This window comes from Phaseolus vulgaris, chromosome 3 (genome assembly GCF_000499845.2).
Source record: "Phaseolus vulgaris cultivar G19833 chromosome 3, P. vulgaris v2.0, whole genome shotgun sequence".
In the NCBI taxonomy this organism is placed as follows: domain Eukaryota; kingdom Viridiplantae; phylum Streptophyta; class Magnoliopsida; order Fabales; family Fabaceae; genus Phaseolus; species Phaseolus vulgaris.
In genome coordinates this window covers 11,627,808-11,647,278 of record NC_023757.2, presented here as the reverse complement: position 1 = coordinate 11,647,278, position 19,471 = coordinate 11,627,808, and the positions used below count along the sequence as shown (strand labels likewise).

At 31.1% G+C, this 19,471-nt stretch overlaps 1 protein-coding gene across 1 annotated transcript; it reads left to right on the top strand.

Annotated features, from left to right (window-relative positions):
* Positions 1 to 3,624: 3,624 nt before the first annotated feature.
* LOC137806654 (2-hydroxyisoflavanone synthase-like) lies at positions 3,625 to 5,582 on the top strand. Its single transcript, XM_068606873.1, has 2 exons — positions 3,625 to 4,619; positions 4,714 to 5,582. Exons 1-2 carry the CDS (start codon positions 3,717 to 3,719, stop codon positions 5,383 to 5,385), a joined length of 1,575 nt encoding a protein of 524 aa, XP_068462974.1. The 5' UTR covers positions 3,625 to 3,716; the 3' UTR covers positions 5,386 to 5,582.
* The last annotated feature ends 13,889 nt before the right edge of the window (positions 5,583 to 19,471 follow it).

The following is a 19,471-nucleotide window of genomic DNA, read 5'->3' as shown; positions in this document are numbered from 1 at the left end:
CAGCATTAAAATCTTCAGAAGTAGCTTGGGAAGGACATGGTCTTCTATCAGTATATTTCATACGCCACATTGCATCTTACTTCAATAAGAAGTTCAAGAATGCCGAGGCGAAGAGACAATTAATAAACATGGGTATTTATCTTAATTTAATTCACTTATATTGCTTATTCTTGTTGCAACACAATCACTTTAAATCATTTAATTTTTTACATTTCACAGGTTATGAAATGAAACAACCAATTGTTCAGGCAAAGTTGTTGGCTCTAAGATCACAATTTCAGTAAGCTTTTGTCTGGATAGATCAAATACCTTTGAAAAAATGGACACAAGCATATGACGGAGGCAGTATGGTCACATGACAATAAATTTAGCTGAGTGCATGAACTTTGTATTAAAGGGAGCACGATCGTTACCCATATGTGCTCTTGTGAAGACAACTTTTGAAAGAACCAAATCTTGGTTTGTTGAGCGAGGGACGAAGATAGAGTGCATGTTACAAGCTGGCCATCAATATCCAGAAGATATTACTGCCTTGTTACGGAAAAATGAACAACAATTGGCTATGTGTCATGTCCAAAGCTACAATAGACAAAATTCAGAGTTTGATGTTCAAGAGCTATCCACTGCCCAACTACGACGCCTACCTATGTCATACACAGTAAGACTTAATGACTGGTGGTGTGATTGTGGGGAGTTTCAAGCTCTCTGACTTCCTTGTTCTCATGTTATCATTGTTTGTTCGACATGCCATTTACAACTAACAACATTCGTTGATCCTATCTATAGTTTGCAGTATATTTTGAAGGTTTACAAAGTTGAATTTCATCCAGTTCGAAATGAAGATTATTGGTCTACTTATATAGGACTGAATTTCATCCCAGACTCCTACATGCACCGTAAGGAATCAGACAGACCAACAACTAATCGTATACATAATGAAATGGATGAACCACTTCCAAATAAACCAAAAAAATTGCTCTTATTATAGGAATGAAGGCCACAATAGAACAAATTATCCATATAAACAATAGTAGAACATACTCTTACATTATTTATCTGCTTTTTATATGACAATTCAGCTTTCGATTAACATTCTTCATTTTACTTTTTCAATTAAAGTTTCTGCTTTATTTTAGCATTTCGAATTTAGAATTTTTCCAACTTAATTTTTTATTATGAATTAAATTTAATTTAATCATTTTTTAAAATAATCAATTTATATTATTAAAATATTACATCATTAATTTTATTAAAAATTCAAAATAGTTTTTATGTATAATAAAAAAAATCTGAAAACTTATTTAGTTAATTTTTTTATAAAAATATAAATTTCTTAAGTTATATATAAAAAAAAGTTATAATAGTAAATTATATCTATCTAATTTTCTATTATTATTGTTATTATTTTAAATACTAAAATGTAATTTTATTTAATTATATAAATTAAAGTTATAATAATGAATTAAATTTATCTAATTTTCTATTATTTTTATTTCTATTTTAAAAATGAAAACATATATATTAAAATTATTATATTAAAATATTTAAAACATATTTATTATATAATTCTTTTTAATTTTATATGTTATTATATATAAACTTAGGATGTTGAAATTTCATATATACAATTTTTTTAAAAAAATTTAATGTTAAAATATATTTTAATATTAAAATCGTACATGGGAATACGATTTCAGATAAAAATCGTAAATATTTTTATTCTTTTTCAAAATCACTATTGTGATTGACTATTTTATTTTATCAAAATCTCTATTGCGATTGGCTGTTTACCCATTTTTGAATAAAAAAAAACCCAAAATATAAAAAAAAAAATAAAAAATTGCACTACTTTGATAAAAAAAAAACCTCATAAGTCTCATGACATCCCCCACCTGAAGTCTCATGACATTCCTCACAGAAGAAAAGGTGTCTCATTGGTCGTACATGTTAAAGAAAAGAATATTATCTCAGTTGCCCTATTTGAAATAAGATAATGGTGGTTGGTCATCACATCCCACTGAAACAGTAATATAAATTTAACTTGTTATCAACCATTATTACTCTTAAGAAAGCAGTCATGTTTGACTTAAGGATTTGTCAAAGGAATACTGATATATTAACATCTTTAATAGTATAAACACACATTTTATGTTATAATAAGTAAATATTTATTTTATTTTATTTTTTAATTTTAAAATATTATTATAAACAGTATGAGATATATGTTTTTTTAAAGCAGGGTTGGCGACTGCCTCTTGCCTCCACCAACTCCAAGAAACCAAACCAAATCAAATGCGCAGCCGTTCCGCACCATAACTTAGACTATACATAATTACGTGGTAAGTGAAATACACTTCTCAGAACAAAACATAACGAATCATTCTTTTAAAAATCACTCTTCATATCTTAAAACCCATAACTAATTTTCTCCAAATTAAAATTAAAACGGATAAAATTAAAAAGAGAAATACTTTCTGAGTATCAATAATCTTGTATTATATTACAATTAAAAAGAGAAATAATTTTTTGTTTAAATAGAATAATTTTAAAATTAAATTGCATGGACCAAAGTGTAATATGATGTCTTTCAATATCTAGTTGTCAAAATAAATATTTGATAATCTTTTATTGTAATGTGGATAAATGATGCGATGAGATGAAATTTTTGTAAACGAGAGTATCTTTAACTATTACTTATCAAAGTAATATGTTTTTTTAAAAGTATATGTGGATCCACATAATTTATTGTTTAAATTTTTCTAAATTATAACTGTTAAAAATAAAATAAAAAATAATATTAAGTGTTGATACTTTAACAATTTGTACTTATCAGTTTTAGAATGAAAAATATACATTTACAATTTTATCCGTATACAACTTTCTTACTTTACCTAAAATATCAATTTTTATATAAAATGATACTTTTTTTTATATTATTAATTAGAAATAATATAGTGAAGCAAGTTGTGAACTATGTAGTACATACACTGACACGGACACGAAGATACGTATCATCTCTAAAATGTAGGACATGGAAACATGAATCTATATATTATATAATTATGAATTATATAAATTAACAATAAATATTTATGTGCACAAATATCTCTAATTATTTTTCGGAGCATAAAGATGTTTTTTATGACTGGTTCAAATATATTTGTTTCTTATTTTTATAATCATAATAAAAATTTATACAATAAGTTTGATTTTTTAAAAAATTAATGTATTTTTTCTTTTTAAAATTGTGTTAGAAGCATACTAGAATTGTCAGAAATCCAACAAATACTTTTTGAATTAGACACTTCACGGATACGTGTTACGTGTCCTACAAATATTATACGAATGTCGGTGTTCAATACAAATATCCAAAAACAACACGTCATTTAATAGGAGCGTCCGAGCTTTCATCCTCTTTTAAAATTATATTTGATGAAATAACAATTGTAAAAAAGTGATGGGTTTTGAATGTACAGTTCTCATAATATTTTTCAAAATTAACACGTGGATACACCATATCAGATTGAAATTCTTTTTGAAAATCATATTTCTTCAAAAATGTTTGCGGGCCCACAGGATCCGTTGCTTATAAAAGGAAGCATTCGAAGCCTGTTTTCTCAGGCCAAAAATATCATGGTTTATTAGCCTCAGATTCGGGATTTCCCTTACTCGTTCCCACACTACTACAACACAGTCCTAAACCTGACAGAAGCAGAATGATCATGTTGCTCGAAATTGCAATTGGTTTGTTGGTGCTAGCATTGTTTCTGCACCTGCGTCCTACACCCACTGCTAAATCCAAGGCCCTTCGCCACCTTCCCAACCCTCCTAGCCCAAAGCCCAGGCTTCCCTTCGTTGGTCACCTTCACCTTTTAAAAGACCAACTTCTCCACCACTCCCTCCTTTCTCTTTCCCAACGTTATGGTCCTTTGTTCTCTCTCTACTTTGGCTCTATGCCCACCGTTGTTGCCTCCACTCCTCAGTTGTTCAAACTCTTCCTTCAAACCCACGAGGCTGCTTCCTTCAACACCAGGTTCCAAACCTCTGCTATTAAGCGCCTCACTTACGACAACTCCGTTGCCATGGTTCCTTTTGGACCTTACTGGAAGTTCATCAGGAAGCTCATCATGAACGACCTCCTCAACGCCACCACCGTCAACAAGTTGAGGCCCTTGAGGAGCCATGAGATCCGCAAGGTTCTCAGGGTTCTCGCCCAGAGTGCACAGGCCCAACAACCCCTTAACGTCACCGAGGAGCTTCTCAAGTGGACTAACAATACCATCTCCATGATGATGCTGGGTGAGGCCAAAGAGGTTAGAGATTTGGCTCGCGAGACAGTTAAGATCTTCGGTGAGTACAGTCTTACCAACTTCATCTGGCCCTTGAATAAGCTCAAGTTTGGAAAGTATGAGCAGAGGATCGATGAAATATTCAACAAGTTCGACCCCGTCATTGAGAAGGTCATCAAGAAGCGCCAAGAGATCGTGAGAAGGAGAAAGAACGGAGAAGTTGTTGAGGGAGAGCAGAGCGGTATTTTCCTCGATACTTTGCTTGAATTCGCCGAGGACGAGACCATGGAGATCAAGATTACCAAAGAGCAGATCAAGGGTCTTGTTGTCGTAAGTTTCCCTGCTTCTCTTTTCTTCATCCATTTTCATTTCTCTTCACGTAAACTATTCTGACTCACCATACACACATTTTCCATTGTGACAGGATTTCTTCTCAGCAGGGACAGATTCCACAGCCGTGGCAACGGAGTGGGCTTTGGCAGAGCTGATCAACAACCCTAGGGTGCTGCAAAAGGCTCGGGAGGAGGTGTACAGTGTTGTGGGGAAAGATAGAGTGGTTGAGGAAGTTGATACTCAAAACCTTCCTTACATCAGGGCCATTGTGAAGGAGACATTCCGCCTGCACCCACCACTCCCTGTGGTGAAAAGAAAGTGTGTGGAAGAGTGCGAGATTGAAGGGTGTGTGATCCCAGAGGGAGCACTGATACTTTTCAATGTTTGGGCTGTAGGAAGAGACCCCAAGTACTGGAACAGACCATTGGAATTTCGTCCTGAGAGATTCTTAGAAAATGGAGGTGAAGGGGAAGTTGGACCTATTGATCTAAGGGGGCAGCATTTTCAACTTCTCCCATTTGGGTCAGGTAGGAGAATGTGCCCTGGAGTGAATTTGTCTACTTCTGGAATGGCAACACTTCTTGCATCTGTTGTCCAGTGCTTTGACCTGCAAGTGGTGGACCCAGAAGGACACATACTCAAAGGTGATGATGCCATAGTTAGCATGGAAGAGAGAGCTGGCCTAACAGTTCCCAGGAAACACAACCTCGTATGTGTTCCACTTGCAAAAACAACCCTCGCCGCCAAACTCCTCTCCTCATAAATCACCACATACAACAACACTATTACCGTTTTGCAGTTACTTTTATTTTTTGTTGTTTATTTCAATAAGGTGTAATTGACACACCAACACATACATATACATGGCTTCTACACACATGCGATGGCTTTATTGATACTGTGATGTAACTTCAAATATCATTTCATTACAAAAGTTTATAACCATTTAATATTACATTACATTGTGTTTCCTATATTATAATCCGTACATCCTGTTTACAAGAAAATGCAACAAGGATAAAATAAAGAAACGGTATTATATCAGAAGATTGTGAACATAGAGTATATTGTATGTAAAAAATATGTCAAAAGATAATTATTAAATAAAAATTAATTGTAAAAAAATAAATTAATCATTATATTAATTAAATTAGATATTATTTTATAAATTAAAAAAATATTGTTAATATTAATCATATTAATAATATTTAATAATATTAATAACATTTATAATTTTAATAATATTAATATCATGAATATTAATAATATTAACAATAATATTAATAATAATATTAGTATGATGAATAATATTATTACAATAATTAATAATATTATTAATTTGAATAATAATACTAATAATGAAATTAATAATATAAATGATATTAAATGTATGAATATTAATAATATTAACAATAATATTAATAATAATATTAGTATGATGAATAATATTATTACAATAATTAATAATATTATTAATTTGAATAGTAATAATAATAATGAAATTAATAATATAAATGATATTAAATGTATGAATAATATTAATAATTTTTATATTATATTAATATTGATAATCATACTAATAAGTATAATAATAATCATAACATAACAACAAAATTTGGCTGATGTAATGGTTAAAGCTTCTTTGGTCATTCAAGGGATTTAGTTTTGAGTCCTACCTGTTGTAGTTTATTTCTAACATTAATAATAATTATAATAACATATATAATAACTGTCAGACATTTGCATCCTACCTACGAATTTTGGTTGTTACCTCACAATTAGTTGTCAGACATTTGCGTCGGCCTAGTGTGGTAGCCTTTTCTTTCGACCAAACCCACGAAAAATATGTTCAACTAGGTGCTTTGATGTCTCCAAATCCAAGTGGATTGCTTGAAGACCTTATTGTTGGTTGTGTGTGTAGTTTGAATTTGTTAATCCACTTAAATTAATGATCCGAGGTTGTTTGATTTTAATCCTTTTGAAAAAGATTCAACCGGTTGTTTTACACTTAGTGTATTTTGAAAAGGATTTCAAAAAGCTTGGCTTTGGTTGACTTTGTTGTCAAACCAATTCAATCGATTGTTTTGCGTTTTCAATCGATTGTTTTTGTGAAAACCTTAACAAAATTCTGTTAAGTGGCTTTAATCTCTTTTAATTGATTTAAAATTGTTTTTGGCTCTTGCGTTAAATTGATTGTTGTGTGTGGGTGTCTTGTGTAGCTTGACTTTGGTTGACTTTGTGTTAAAACCAATTCAATCGATTGTTTCGTGTTTTCGATTGTTTTTCTGAAAACCTTAACAAAATTTTGTTAAGTGACTTTAATCTTTTTTAATTTATTTAAAACTATTTTGGCTCTTGTATTAAATGTTTTTACCAATTGATTGAAGTTTAAATAAGTTGTTTTACACTTCTGGTCTTGAATTAATTCTAGGGAAAACATTCAAATCAGTTTTTCCAAGATTGCTAAGTGCTTTGGATCTTTTCTAAGAGTGAAAGAGGATTGTGATGTATATATTTTGCTTTGATATGTGATCATACCCAGGTGTATTCCATTCCTTCTCTCTTGACTACTGTATTTCTGTGAGAATTGTTGTTGTGCATGTTAAGAGGTTGTTCTGAAATTTGTGGTGTTTTTGCCAAAGGTGGTGTGTTCTTGAAGGGTTCAAGATCACCACTTTGGTGTGTTGTGTGTAATCAAGGTTATTGATTGCTTAGAGAATTCTCAGTGGTTGCTGAGGAGGACTGGATGTAACTCTTGGTAAAAAGTGAACCAGTATAAACTCTCTATGTTATCTCTCTATCATTTCTCTCTTTTAAAACTGTTTTTGCTTTGTTTTTAACAGTACTCGTACAAACAACTGATTGTTTCACAAAAACAACCAGTTGATTTTCTGCAATCACATTAAAAATAGTTTTGAACTTGGTTGAACTGATTTCTAATTGGTTGATTCCTCATTATCTTTCAATCTACCTTCAATATTTGCGAAAATCTTTCATAAATAATTCACCACCCCCCCCCCCCGCCCCCTCTTATTTAAGGCCTACAATTTTAACAATTGACATCAGGAGCTAAGTTCTTGAAAGTCATTCAAATTTTTTATCCTTAAAATCTTTTTCATGGCTAAAAAACTACCCTATGGGGAGTGTGCTGTTGAACCTTCTGATGTTCAAGTTTTGAAGAATCCAAATCCTTTGAAGGATGTTGAAGCCTCTGCTTTGCTTGTTGTTGTTGTGCTGGTTTAAGCTTTGTTCTGGGGTAGTTTATATGTTGTAATCCACCCTTGTATTAAATCTCGAGCAATTAGCATCTCAATCTTTATGAAAGTAAAATGTTTTTCAAACTAAGTTGAAACAACCGATTGTTTTGTCGAAACAACTGATTGTTTATATTTAGGTGTTTTGAGAAAGATTGAAAACTGTTTTTGAAAGGTTGAAACTGTTAAGTACCAAAACAACCAATTGATTCGAGGAAACAACCGATTGTTTGTTTTGGAACCATAACAGAAAAACTGTTTTGTGTTTGACTGAGCTTTAAATGCTTTAACTGAATACGCTCCAGTCATTAAATGCTTTGACCAATCTTTTAATGCAATTTAAGAGTTTGTTAAGATTTGATAACAAACTACATCTTTGAATATATTAAGAAAAACAGATTTGAGAATTAAGAATCTTTTGACAAAGTTTTTCTAAAGAGTTTTTCAAAGTGATGAGATTGCTTAAGAGTTTGTGATTGATCAAGGTGCTGGAATAGGATTCTACTTGTATTGATTTCAGATATTCATCTGTAACAAGTGTAATCTTTGTAATCTGTTGAACAATTTGTTTCTGTGTTTGCTGAGATTGGTTGTGTGTTCTTGAGGTGTTCAAGATTAGCAATCTTAGTGTTGGTCAATGAGAGTGTGTTTCTTGAGGTGTTCAAGGTCATTCTCTTGGTTGTTGTGTAAGTGATCAAGTGGTGATTGCTTAGTGGATATCCTCAGAATTTCTGAGAAGACTGGATGTAGCTCTAGTTTGGAGTGAACCAGTATAAACAATTGTGTACAATCTCTCTATCTCTATCTCTTTAAATTCAGTTTATTTGTTGTTTGTTGGTATAAACAACCGATTGTTTCGCTAAAACAACTGATTGTTTTTCTGGTACTACAGTTGTTGCTTGTTGTTTTGGCTAACTAAATTGCTGAATCAATTGGTTTCTGAAATAAATTCATTCTAGCTTTGAAAAGTTTGCGAAAACCCCTTTAAACAATTCACCCCCCTCTAGTTTAAAGCCATCTTTTCTAACATGTGCTTGAATAAACAGGTCACCTTTGTTTTGTGGTCTGAATTGTCAGTTTTGGAAGGTAAGAATGAAGATCTTTGTGGAATCAATTGATAGAGGAATCTGGGATGCTATTGAAAATTACCCTTTTATTCCAAAAGCTGAAAAAGATTATGTTTTCATAGGAAAAAACTTGGTCTCAATGGACTGAGTCTGGAAGTAAAGAGGCTTAATTTGATTGTATTTCTAAAAACATTTTTACATCTGCTCTAAATTCTGATAATTTTTTCATGGTCTCACAATGTGCTTCAGCAAAAGAAATGTAGGATATTCTTAAAGCTACTCATAGAGGAACAAATGATGTAAAGAGAGCAAGAAAGCATGCTCTAATTCAGGAGTATGAGATGTTCATAATGCAAAAAGGGGAGACCATTGTTGATGTACAAAAGAGGTTTACTCACATTTTCAACCATCTCATCAACCTTGGAAAAATATTTGAAAGGGAGGAACTTAACATCAAGATCCTCAAGTGCTTGGACAGATCTTGGCAGCCCAAAGTGACAACCATCTTTGAATCCAAGGATTTGACTACCTTGACAACAACTTCCTTGTTTAGCAAGCTTAGGGAACATGAATTGGAGATGAATAAGCTGAATGATCAAGAGAATGAAGAGAAGCATGTGAGAAGCATTGCTTTGAAAGTTGGTTGTCATAGAGATGGACAAGAATCAAGTGAGGACAGTGATGGAGAAAAACTTAACTTGCTAACCAGAAAATTTAGCAAGTTCTTGAAGAAATACAGCAATAAGAACCAATCCTCAAATAGGTATAACAACAAGAAAATCAATGATTTTAATGCTAATAATTATACCTGTTTTGGATATGGTAAATAGGGTCATATCATAGTTGATTGCCCCAACACTGAAAGCAAGGAGAGGACCAAGCAAGAAATTTGAGAAGAAGGACAAAAGTAAAAGAGCCTACATTGCTTGGCAAGACAATTATGTCCTTCCTCTAGCTCATCATCAAATGGAGATGAAGAGGCAAATTTGTGCTTGATGACAAAGGGAGAATTAGATGCAAGTAGTGTAAGTTCCAGCACCTCAATTAATTTTGAAAATTACAACCAACTTCTTGATGCTTTTAAAGAAATTGATGAAGAAGCTAATATGTTGGCCCTTTTGAACAACCACTTGAAAGGCATAATAATTGGTTGGAAAACAATGCCAAAGCATTGGAAAAAGAGCTTAAAAATTCGAAAAATAACTTTGAAAATCTGAAAATGATTTACAAAAACTCTTCTTGCAAATGTGACTCTAACTTTTGTAAAAATTGTGAATCACTTGAAAAGAAAGTCTACTATTTTGTAAAATCTGTGGATAAACTTTCAAAAGGCCAATAAAACTTTGAAATTGTTCTTGCATCTCAAAAATGTGTTTTTGGCAAAGTTGGATGGGGTTTTAATCAACACACCAAGAAGATATCTGTTTCAAAGCCATTTTCAAGCTTCTTTGAAAAATAACCGGTTGTTTCATGCTTTTACTCTATGAAGAAGGGCCACTTGTTAGATTCTGCAGAGTTACTCTGTTAGATTCTGCAGAGTTAGGAAATTTTCTGTTCCCAGGGTTTTTTGAAGTGGGTTCCTGAGAATTCTAAGGTTCCTAATGATCCAATTAATGCCCATGGACCCAAATTTGTAATTGGGGCAAATCTTGCCTCTTAATTTTGTCTCTTGTAGGGTTCTTTGAAGGAAAATCAACACATGTGGTACCTGGACAATGGTTGTTCTAAGCACATGACAGGGGATAAAACCAAGTTTATCAATCTTTTCCTAAAGCAAGAAGGTTATGTGACTTATGGAGACAACAACAAAGGGAAAATTCTTGGAAGATGAATCATTGGTGACAAGAACACCTTCTTGATTCATGATGTGCTATTTGTGGAAGGACTCAAGCATAGTCTCCTTATCACAAGCCAGTTGTGTGATAAAGGTTATCAAGTAACCTCCAAACCCAACATATGTGAGATACGGCTGCCCAAATCACAGAAAGTATTGTTGATTGGTAAAAGGATCAACAATGTTTATCTTCTTGATATCTCACATTTTGCATCTATTGGCTGTCTTCTAACCAAACATCATGAATCATGGTTATGGCATAGAAGGACAACACACATCCACATGCATCATCTAAATAAATTGATCTCTAAAGATCTTGTGGTAGGTTTACCCAAACTAAAGTTTGAGAAAGACCACATATGTGAAGCATGTCAAAAGGGGAAGCAAATCAAACATTCTTTCAAACTGAAAAATTTAGTTTCTACTTCTAAACCCCTTAAACTGCTACACATGGATTTGTTTGTTCCTTCAAGAACCATGAGTCTTGGTGGAAACTACTATGCTCTTATTATTGTTGATGATTTCTTGATACAAACCAAGCCAACAAGGAGATGACCAAGGATGAACATTACCATTCACACTATGAGAAGTCATCTCATCAATCAAGTGAAGACCTCACCAAGGATCTAGCAGACCTCACCATAGGGAGAAATGGACACAAACCAGAGCATTTAATGTTCTTCCTTCTAGTCTTCTTCAGAATAAAACAAGTTATAAATAATTTGGGCTCTCTTTAAAGGTTCAAATATCAAGATAGGATAGAATATGTGTCGTTAGCATAAATAGGAGTGCTCATAGAGAAATGGGTTTGATCAAGCCCACTTTTTCAAGACAAGGCACCTGGAATTAGGGTTTTTGACCTAGTTTCTAGAAGGAGAGCCTAAAGGTGCAATTTTGACTTTAGTCAACCCTCTTTGGCTGCCCCTCCGTTATTTCCCATCCTACCCTTGCCCTTCTTAGCCACCAAGGCACCCATTCCTATAAATAGGGTCCCTTACTCCATGTATTACATGTTAATTTTGAATAAAAAAGTTACTCTACACAAATTGTGTGAGGTTTGAATCTTCTTGGCTAGGTCTTATCTTGAGTGGTGTGAGAATCTCAAGTGGCGGCCATTCACTCATCTTGGTGGCTACCACACCCCAAGTGGCATGAACCCCTCTCACAACCACTCCATAAGCTACTCTTCTTCCACTCTTTTCAATTCATTTTCCATTTCATATATGTCTTTGTCTTGAATTCTTGATTTTGGTTATGCTTTTGTTATATGCTTATGGTGTATCTTTTGGTTCGTCCATGACCACCATTGATGTCTACCTTGTTTCCATTTCCATTCAACATTGCATTCCATCTATCACTCTATATTGATTTTTCATCTTTGCCTTTGTGAAGTGAACCTTCACACTTACTTAACCATTTGGTTAAGTTCGTGTCCAGTGGGAGTCTTCCTTAGGTTTCACCATAAATTGTTAAAATCTCAACTCTAAGTAAAGTGTCACCATAAAAAGGAACCATTTAAAAATCAACTCACATAACTTCTCTAGGTTCACATGGACATTGTTCTTGGAATCCAAGATTGATGCTTTTTCTGCATTCAAAAAGCTTGCCAAGAGAATACAAAACATGAGTTGCAATAACATTTGTGCCATTCATAGTGATCATCGAGGGGAATTTCAAAATGAAAAATTCAGTGTTTTTTGTGAAAAAAAATGGATTTTTTCATAACTTTTCTGCTCCTAGAAACTCCCTAACAAAATGGGGTTGTGGAAAGAAAGAATATGAGTCTTGAGGAACTTGCTAGAACCATTTTAAGTGAATCCTATTTTTCAAGATATTTTTGGGTTGATGTTGTTAACACAACTTGTTATGTGATGAACAGGGTCCTCATTAGACCATTCTTGAAGAAAACCCCTTATGAATTGTTTAATGGGAGAAAACCCAACATTGGTCATCTAAAAGTGTTTGGTTGCAAGTGTTACATTTTAAATAATGGAAAGGAAAAACTTGGCAAGTTTGATGGAAAAGAGGTTAATGGTATCTTCTTGGTTATTCATTAACTAGTCATGCTTATATAGTGTATAATAAAAGGCTTATGACTGTGGAAGAGTCTATTCATGTTGTATTTGATGAGACTAACCATGCAGAATAGGAATCCATGAAGAATCATGCAGAAGAAGATGAGCAGAACATCATTATGGAGAAGCTGAAATCTTGTCCAGAAAAACAACCGATTGATTCTGCAAAACAACTGATTGAAATTATGCAACATGACGAACTTACCAAAGAATGGAGGATTCCTAAAGATTTGTCTGTGAAAAATAACATTGGATTAATTGATAAGGGAGTGTCTACTCGAACCTCTGTCTCTAATTATTGCAAACACGTGGCTTTTGTGTCTCAAATTGAACCTAAATTTGTAGGTGATGCACTTAAGAATGAAAGTTGGGTTGTTGCCATGCATGAAGAGCTGAATCAATTCACTAGAAATGATGTGTGGTCTCTTGTTCCTAAAACTGATTGCATGAATGTTTTGGAACCAAGTGGGTGTTCAGAAATAAACTAGATGAAGCTGGTGTGATAACAAGAAACAAAGCTAGGTTGGTTGCCAAAGGTTACAATCAAGAGGAAGGCATTGACTATGATGAAACCTTTGCATTTGTGGGTACTAGAATGTGTATTGTACTCTAAGACATTGTCTAACAAGTGGGTACTAGTTCATACATCATATTCTCTTGGTTTTGGTGTTTTTTTTTCTCACTCTATTTTTTCTCGTGTTTTTCTTTGTTTTGTAGAGCATGACAATCGAAATCCATTTTGGTACCATTGGTGGCTTGTCTTCATCAAATAGGGGGATATTGTTAGATATGAAGCTTGTGCCAAAGTTTATTTGATGAATTCAACCCTTATGAAAGAATGAAGACTTTGTTTTTGTTATGTGTGTGTGTCATTTATTTGTATTATTTCTTCTTGATGTTAAAATGATCTTTATATATTACTGAACAAAGTGATTAAAAATTATGTTGGTAAAGAGATAACTTTAACTGGTTAAAAAGGTAATTAAATTTGTTAAAGTGTTCTTAGTTGAAGTTCTTTTAAACTAAAGTAAGTACTTTAACAGGTTAATTTGTCAATTTAACATGTTAAAATTACTTAGAACCTTATGTAGTTCTGACAAAGTGTTTTCAATATGTTCAACTGACAATTTGAAATCACTTATTTTCTCATAAGACTTTATCAGTTGTTTTAACAAGCTGAAACTATGATTCAATCTGTGTATTTTACTAATAAGTGAAATCAATAGATTATTTTAAAGTTTTATTTTGGTAAACCCGATAGATACTTTTATATAACTCTCGTTCTGAAAACATTTTAGAACTTAACAAAATTTTGAGAAAAAATTTCAAGGAAAAAGTTTTCCTAAGAGTTATTGAGACTTTCTTTAGCAATCTTGGAAGTATTTTTATTGTTCAAAAAGAGAAATACCTGATTAGATTCTTGGTTTAGGTGTAAGTATCCAAATCAAGTGATATTTTTCTTATATTTTATTTTTCACGTAGATTGCTAGTTGTTTTGCTAAATAGGTTGTTTAGTGTAGGTTATGTAATAGGGTTTTGCAGAATTACAGTGAATCAGTTCTTGTAGGGTGCAAAAAGTTAGTTCTTGATCATCATGTAATTGTTATGTTTAGTGTGAGCTTAGCTGGTGTAGCTAAGCAACTGGATGTGGCTCTAGATAAAGATCGAACTGGTATAAAAATTACTATTAGTTGGTTGTTTGTAATAATCTCAGTAAATCAATATATTAAATGTTTATCCCTCAATCTTTTTTAATTTGTTGATTCAGTAAAGTGAATTTTCAAAACGGAAAAAATACAAATTTGCGAAAAGTTTTCAAAACTCAATTCAACCCTCACTTGAACTTTGCCATATTATTTCTTACAATAAAATCTTGATGAACTCATGAAGGTGTGGAGAACTCTAAACCCATGGATGAAGGTCCATTAATGGCATAAGCATGAAGAACATATGGGTTTGATTTTGCCATTGTACAAAAATAATTAAGAAAACAAGAACAAGTTCTAAAATGAAATGGAAAATGGATTGAGACTTGGAAATGGAGAAGAACATGTCAGCTTTGTGATGAACCCGAAAGGATAAGTGCAAGAAGATTCCCCACTTGAGAAAACCCTAGACTAGTTTTGGGCTTTAATTGGGCCTAAATTTGAGCTTGAAAAGTCAACCAAAAACCCTAGGGAACAAGACAATTTCCTCCAAGAAGAGACACATGAAGCTTAAAGTCCCACATGACCTAGAATAGGCCAAAAATAGTGTAATTTGGGGTGTTCATGCATGGAGGGAATGGTGCTCTGAAATTTCTTTTGTGTGCAACTGCATTTGTGTTTTTAATCCCACATTCTCTAAATCATAAGTGTAAGGAGCTTATGCATCTATAAATAAGACCACTTACCCCCTTGTAACACTCACCTTTATTTGAATAAGAATTAAGTTACAAAATGGAAGATTAGCACATTCCAAGCTCTTTGGTTAACTCTTGAACTAGATTAGCACATGGTAGTTCCTTGAAATTAGGAAAATAAATGGGTAGTTCTTTAAATCAAGAAAAATCTCCTGATGACCTTCCTATATGATGCACAAGATTAGTTAAAACATATGTGAAGAAGTTACATCTAGCCATTACACTCATGAAAGATACTTATGTTGGTTAAAACAAATATTCTTTGACACATAATCACTCATGCTTAGAATGAATATTCTTTTACACGCAAGGACTTGGTGACTAAAACTAGTGCTCTTTTACAAACAATCACTTTTGGCTATGTTTGTTCACTTTTGGCTATGTTTATCAAAAAATATTCAACAATTAATCTTTTTATTTTTGAATTATTCTGAAAACTTATCATGATCAATCTAATATATTATTAAAATGATAATTAATTATTTGTGTAGCTTATATTTTAAACATGATTCAAATAATCGAGTAAATTTTAAAATAATCAATTATCTTAATTATGATAAATGATAATTGATTACAAATAAAAAATAATAATTATACGTGAATGCTTATTTATTATTATAATGGAAAAGATTTAGAATAATCAATTATATATTAACATAATAGACTTTTTTTTATTACTTTTTTTAGTTAAAAAATACTTTAAAAAAAGGTTTTAATAATTATGAACCAAAATATTCTTAATAAACTTATGGATGTAGTGTACATAGAAATCTTAGACTAATGTATGATTCATAACCACTGAACATGAAAATAACATCTAAATGAGTAAATTATACATTAAAAAAATTATTAAATAAAAAATAATTTTAAAAATAAAAAATAAAAAATTACTATATTGATTAAATTAAATATTATTTTATAAATTAAAAAATATTAATATTTAAATAATTTTTATTATTAATAAAAAATTATAAACCAATTTTATTTTAGTAACTAATTAGACATAATTTAAAAACTAATTTATAAATTTTTATTAATAATAAAAATTATTTAAATATCAGTATTTTTTTAATTTATAAAATAATATTTAATTTAATAATATATAATTAATTTTTTTTATCTTTAAAATTAATTTTTATTTAATAATTTTGTAATACATCATCATTCATTCCTGTACACTACTAATTCTTATCGTATCAGCGTTAAAAACATTTTAGGTCCACCTTAAAAAGATAGGATTTCACAATTATTATTCATAGTATTCAAAAACAATTTTTTCATTTTTTTGGAAGAAGGAGAAGAAGAAAATGAAATTAATATAGTTTTGTTTGTTGAGAGAAACAAAAGTAAAATATTAAAATTCATTATATTATTTTTTGTTTATTTTTATTCATCTTGAGTTTTTTATTCTCCTCTTAGTTTCTTTTCAGTCAAACACATTTAACTTTTATTTAACTTTTTATCTATTTTCATTCTACTATCAAACTTTTGTCATTTACATAGATACGTGACGATGGTAGCATTAGCATACATTGATTGACTTTGGAGAATTGGGTTGGCATTAGCATCTAGATGGTTCAGAGTGCAGATTTTGATCTGCCCATTTGTTTATATATAATATTCCTTGTACACCTTTTATGACTGCCTCTAGCCACCACCCAGTTTCCCTCATTCAACCATCTAATTTAAATATTCATATTTTTCTATTACAAACATATAGAGATTTGTTTTCCAAATCTTCTTAAGATATTTCCAAGAACCTTTTTCACAATTATTTTAAAAAGATTATTCGTATACGATTAAAAATAACAGTTTAAATAAGGTAAATGATGTAGGTTTTACAAATTAATTTATAAGTTTAAAGAATTTTTTACTTTTCTCTTTGAATGTTAATTAATGAAGATAACAAAATAATTTAATTAAAACTACAAACTCACTAGAAGAACGCTCATTTAAATAATGCAAATTTAATGGTTCATCCCGTAAGGATGATATGGATGTTGATTAAAAAAAAATTATTAATGTATTTGTAATATATATAAAAAAATAAAAATTGGAGGAAATAATTTTGTATTTTTTTATTAAATTTCTTCTTGCATCTCATTAAATTTTTTCCTTTATCTCATCAATTTTTAAATTTAATTTCCATAACATAAAAGTCAATTTCAAAATGAAAATTTACAACATAAAAATAAATATTCTGAAATAACCTTTCTGGAACACCTATTTTACCTTTCGAAACCTTAAACAACTAATTTCACTTTTAGAATTCAATCTTTGGAATTGATGGGGTGCAACAAGAAATTTGAGGGATGTAGGAAAAAACATTTTTTTTATTATTATGCGGACTTGCAAACTGACCCGTTTCGTTCTTAACCCATGTGAGTTGCGAGTTATGCAAGACAAGCATAAGTCAAAATAGTGAGTCCGTCCCGCATTTTTCATAATAGACTATAAGTCGGCTTGCACAGCTCACCTCGCATTACCATCCCATCCATACTAAAAGTGTAATTAACAAAATTGAATACATACATTAAAAACCAAAAGATAAATACTCTAAATTAGTCTCATCCTAAGATACAAAAGAGAGAAAGAAAAAAAACTAATGAGCTTTTAACATCATTAAAAGCTGAAAGATATATACTTTAAGTTAGTCTCATCCTAAACGGCAAAAGAAAGAAAACTAATGACAAAGTTTTAATATCAGATTGTGAAAATGGATTGTTTTTAACATTTTTTACCAAATAATTACAAAAATAAAGAAACCAAAATAATATTAAAAATTGAAAAGAATTTTGTGTCACTCAATTATACTAGATAAGTAATTATAGAGTTGTCATTTGTAATTTAACTCGTAAGAGAAGAATTTTTAAGAAATAATTTTTTTTTTAAAATTTTGAAGTAAGTATAGAATTTTTAACTTTTAAGAATTTTTAATTTTTTTAACCACAAATGCGTCACACAAAAGATGAGTTATAATGTGTTATATTAGAATAAACAAAGGAGTGGTGCCTCGTCACTTGAGATATTCTTTATCACCATTCAACTCTCCTTTCTTATTATTTCCTTGTTTTTTAAATAAATCTAATAAAATATTATACCAAAAAATAAAGAATAAGAATGTAGACATCTCAATAATCTCAAATCTCATTATCAACAATTCATTCCATTCACTTAGACACTCAAGGCATTCAATAATCCCTAACAACTTCCACAATCCCTAATAACAACATTAGTTATAGTTGGAGATCAAAAAAATCTCCACCTATAAGTATCTACAAGTAAAATTTGCAATGAATATAAAATAGGTACCTTTAATTAATTTTCATGTGTAACAAATACAGGTATTGCAATTACTCGCTTATGAATAGGTGGGTACAAGCATCATGTTATCCATACTTGCGAATATATGCTTCCTATTGCTAGTGATTTTATTTGGATTTTTTATGATGGCTAAATAGGTTGTTTGTCCCTATATTTTGATATTTTTTCAACATAGTCTCAAAAGTTAATTTGGTCCCAAGTTTATTTGAAATTATTCAATGTGGTTCTTTCCATTAAATTGGTGTTAACGACGCAAGAAAGTGATGATATTGCACAATAAATAAAAAACATAAAACATGGCAAATGACATTGTCTTTAAGTAGTGACAAATAATTTTGCTTCCTTCCCTAATTCTCAAAAGCATAGGTGAAAATGTCCACAAGATTGAACTATCAGTTGAGTATGAGATTTTAGCTCAAAATGCCTACATGACTGAAAACTACTAAAAAATAAATTTTACCCATTTCTATTTTCTTTCTCCCAAAAAGATCCTTACTTTTCAATCAAACCCTTCCTTTTCAAGATCCTTTTTATTTCACATTATTGGGTTTCATGAAAGAGAATAATTTTTTTTTCTTTTAAAAAAGACACTAAAAATTGGGAATTGAAGAACAATACTATGTTGATGGGTTGGTGTAATTGGTAGTGTTGTTCCAATTGATCGAGAGCATCATAACATCTACATCTTTTTTAAAAAAAAAAGAAAAAGTTGTTGTCACTATGTCCTTGACTTTCTTTCACATACGTGTTTTTGTCTATCCTTTAATAGATAAAAATTATATATTCAAACATGTTGTCTTTAATGGTGGTAGAACAGATACCAAGAGGTACTCATATACCGTTAACAAGCTCATGGATTTCACTTGAAAGTGAACTTCATGCCTTATAGTTTCA

Coding starts and splice junctions, on each gene's coding strand:
- LOC137806654 (XM_068606873.1), top strand. CDS start 3,717: ATGATCATGTTGCTCGAAATTGCAATTGGTTTGTTGGTGCTAGCATTG. Junction 4,620..4,713: donor AGATCAAGGGTCTTGTTGTC/GTAAGTTTCCCT, acceptor CCATTGTGACAG/GATTTCTTCTCAGCAGGGAC.